At 45.4% G+C, this 2,663-nt stretch overlaps 1 protein-coding gene across 1 annotated transcript; it reads left to right on the top strand.

The window, feature by feature from the left end:
- Nucleotides 1-1,054: 1,054 nt before the first annotated feature.
- On the top strand, nucleotides 1,055-2,282 carry LOC114635755 (ubiquitin-conjugating enzyme E2 Q2-like; the record flags this gene model as incomplete). Its single annotated transcript, XM_028784196.1, has 2 exons — nucleotides 1,055-1,351; nucleotides 1,439-2,282. Coding segments are annotated over 2 exons (1,058 nt in total), but the record flags the coding sequence as incomplete, so codon positions are not given.
- Between the last annotated feature and the right edge of the window lie 381 nt (nucleotides 2,283-2,663).

Genomic DNA, 2,663 nt, shown 5'->3' with positions numbered 1-2,663 from the left:
GGATCTCATCTTCCACCTATGCCCAGCAGGGCCCTCCACTTTTACTTATTCAGCTGAAGCCCTGAATCCCTCCCTAAGTGCTCCCGGGCTGGTGGTTTAGACCCTGGGAGCTGTGGTTGGTTGGTATTGTTGCTCTCCTCATGGTGCTGCAAATCCTTTCAGCTCCTTCAGTCTTCACTCTAACTCCTCTATTGAGAAACCCATGATCAGTTCAATGGCTAGTTGTGAGCATCTGCCTCTGAATATGTCTGACTCTTGAAGGCCTCTGAGGAGATATCCATATCAGGCTCTTATCAGCATGCACTTCCTGTCTTCCACATCAGCACCTACCTTTGGTGATTGCACATGGGATCGATACTCAGGTGGAGTGGTCTTGAGACTGCCCCTCCTTCAGTTTCTGTCCCTCACTTTGTCTCCATATTTGCTCCCTTGAGTATTTTGTTGCTCCTTCTAAGAAGGACCGAATCACCCTCACTTGGTCTTCCTTCTTTATGGGCTTCACGTGGCCTGTGAGTTGCATCTTGGGCATTTCAAGGTTCTGGGCTAATATCCAATAATCAGTGAGTGAATACCATGTGTGTTCTTTTGTGATTGGCTTACCTCACTCAGGATGATAATTTCTAGTTCCATCCATTTACCTAGGAACCTCTCGAATTCATTGTTTTTAATAGCTGAGTAATACTCCATTGTGTAAATATACCACATTTTTTGAATCCATTCCTCAGTTGAAGGACATCTGGGTTCTTTCCAGCTCCTGGCTATTATAAATAAGGCTGCTATGAACATAGTTGAGCATATGTCCTTATTTTATGGGTCTTTTATAAGACTGCAGATGGGGTGGAGTCGGTTACAAAGGCAGCAGCCGGCCTGGCTCCCGCACGCTCACCCGCAAGCTCGCTGAGGCCTCGCACTCCTCGCCATTCTCCAGCCCTGCTCGGAAGTGGCTGGGAGAGATGGAGCCACAGGAGCACGTCCCGGGCCAGCCCGGCGGGGCAGTCGCAGCCGTGAAGGTGGCTCCGGCCCCGGCTACCTTTCCTCACCCCTCCTGCTGGAGATGAGGGGAAGACGTCTGTGTCAGGGCTCAAGGCTGAGCTGACGTTCCTGGCTTCCATCTTTGACAAGAACAACGAGCGATTCGGCATCGTCAGCTGGAAGCTGGACGAGCTGCACTGCCAGTTCCTGGTGTCTCCACCACCGCTGCCTGGCAGCTCTCATTCGCCTCCTTCACCTCTCACACTCCACTGCAACATCACGGAATCTTACCCACCTTCTTCACCAATATGGTTTGTGGACTCTGATGACCCAAATCTGACATCAGTTCTGGAATGCTTAGAAGATACTAAGAACAACAGTTCGCTCCGTCACCAATTGAAGTGGTTGATATGTGACCTCTGCAGATTATTTAACCTTCCTAAGCACCTGGATGTTGAGATGCTAGATCAACCACTACCCACGGGTCAGAATGGGACAACTGAAGAAGTATCTTCAGAAGAGGAGGAAGAAGAGGAAATGGCTGAAGATATAGAAGACTTGGATCACTATGAGATGAAGGAAGAAGAGCCTATTAATGGGAAAAAGTCAGAGGACAAAGGGATTGAGAAAGAAAATTTGGCAATATTGGAGAAAATCAGGAAGACTCAAAGGCAAGACCATTTAAATGGTGCAGTGTCTGTGTCAGTACAAGCATCAGATAGACTCATGAAGGATCTCAGGGACATCTACAGATCACAGAGCTACAAGGCAGGGATTTATTCAGTGGAGCTAATAAATGACAGCTTATATGACTGGCATGTCAAACTACATAAGGTTGACTCTGATAGTCCTTTGAACAGTGATCTTCAGATCTTAAAAGAAAAAGAAGACATAGAATATGTTTTGCTTAACTTCTCTTTTAAGGATAATTTTCCATTTGATCCTTCGTTTGTTCGAGTGATGTTACCTATTCTCTCAGGAGGGTACGTGTTGGGTGGAGGAGCACTGTGTACGGAACTTCTCACAAAACAGGGCTGGAGCAGTGCCTACTCAACAGAATCTGGCATCATGCAGATCAATGCCACCTTAGTGAAAAGCAAAGCCCGGGTGCAGTTTGGAGCAAATAAGAATCAGTATAATCTAGCACGAGCCCAACAGTCCTATAATTCCATTGTACAGATACATGAGAAAAATGGCTGGTACACACCTCCAAAGGAAGATGGCTAACTACATTGACATATATCTGGACCAATGTTGCTTTAAAGAAAATTGTTCCAACGTACAGACATAAGCTTTCGAGTGCCCGTGTAACAGCAGTACCGAAGACAATAGCTAATAGGTCATTTAGTGGATAATGTGTTGGCTGACATCCAGCTACAGCCTTAGGTATCTTGGACTGAGTATTGGGGGCTTTACTGTATTTTTCCTGACAAGTACACACAATAGCCACTCCCTATCACATTTTTCTTGAAAAGTGAAATCTCTTAAGCAGGGAAGTCAGTATCAGTTTATTGCAGCTGTGATTTTACAGTAACCTTTCTCTATTGAGCCTATGGGGTATGAACATTTGCAAAATCCTGTTTGTTTAGAGCCAATAAAATTTAACTGATGGTAAAAAAAAAGACTGCAGATGACTGTGACTTGCAAATGCTTTAGAACACTGATTACATTCATAAGGCTTCTCTCCAATA

The sequence above is a fragment of the Grammomys surdaster genome, unplaced genomic scaffold (genome assembly GCF_004785775.1).
Source record: "Grammomys surdaster isolate TR1022 unplaced genomic scaffold, NIH_TR_1.0 117382, whole genome shotgun sequence".
Taxonomy (NCBI): domain Eukaryota; kingdom Metazoa; phylum Chordata; class Mammalia; order Rodentia; family Muridae; genus Grammomys; species Grammomys surdaster.
Note: the sequence above shows the minus strand (reverse complement) of the source record. Positions and strands in the feature narration are given on the sequence as shown.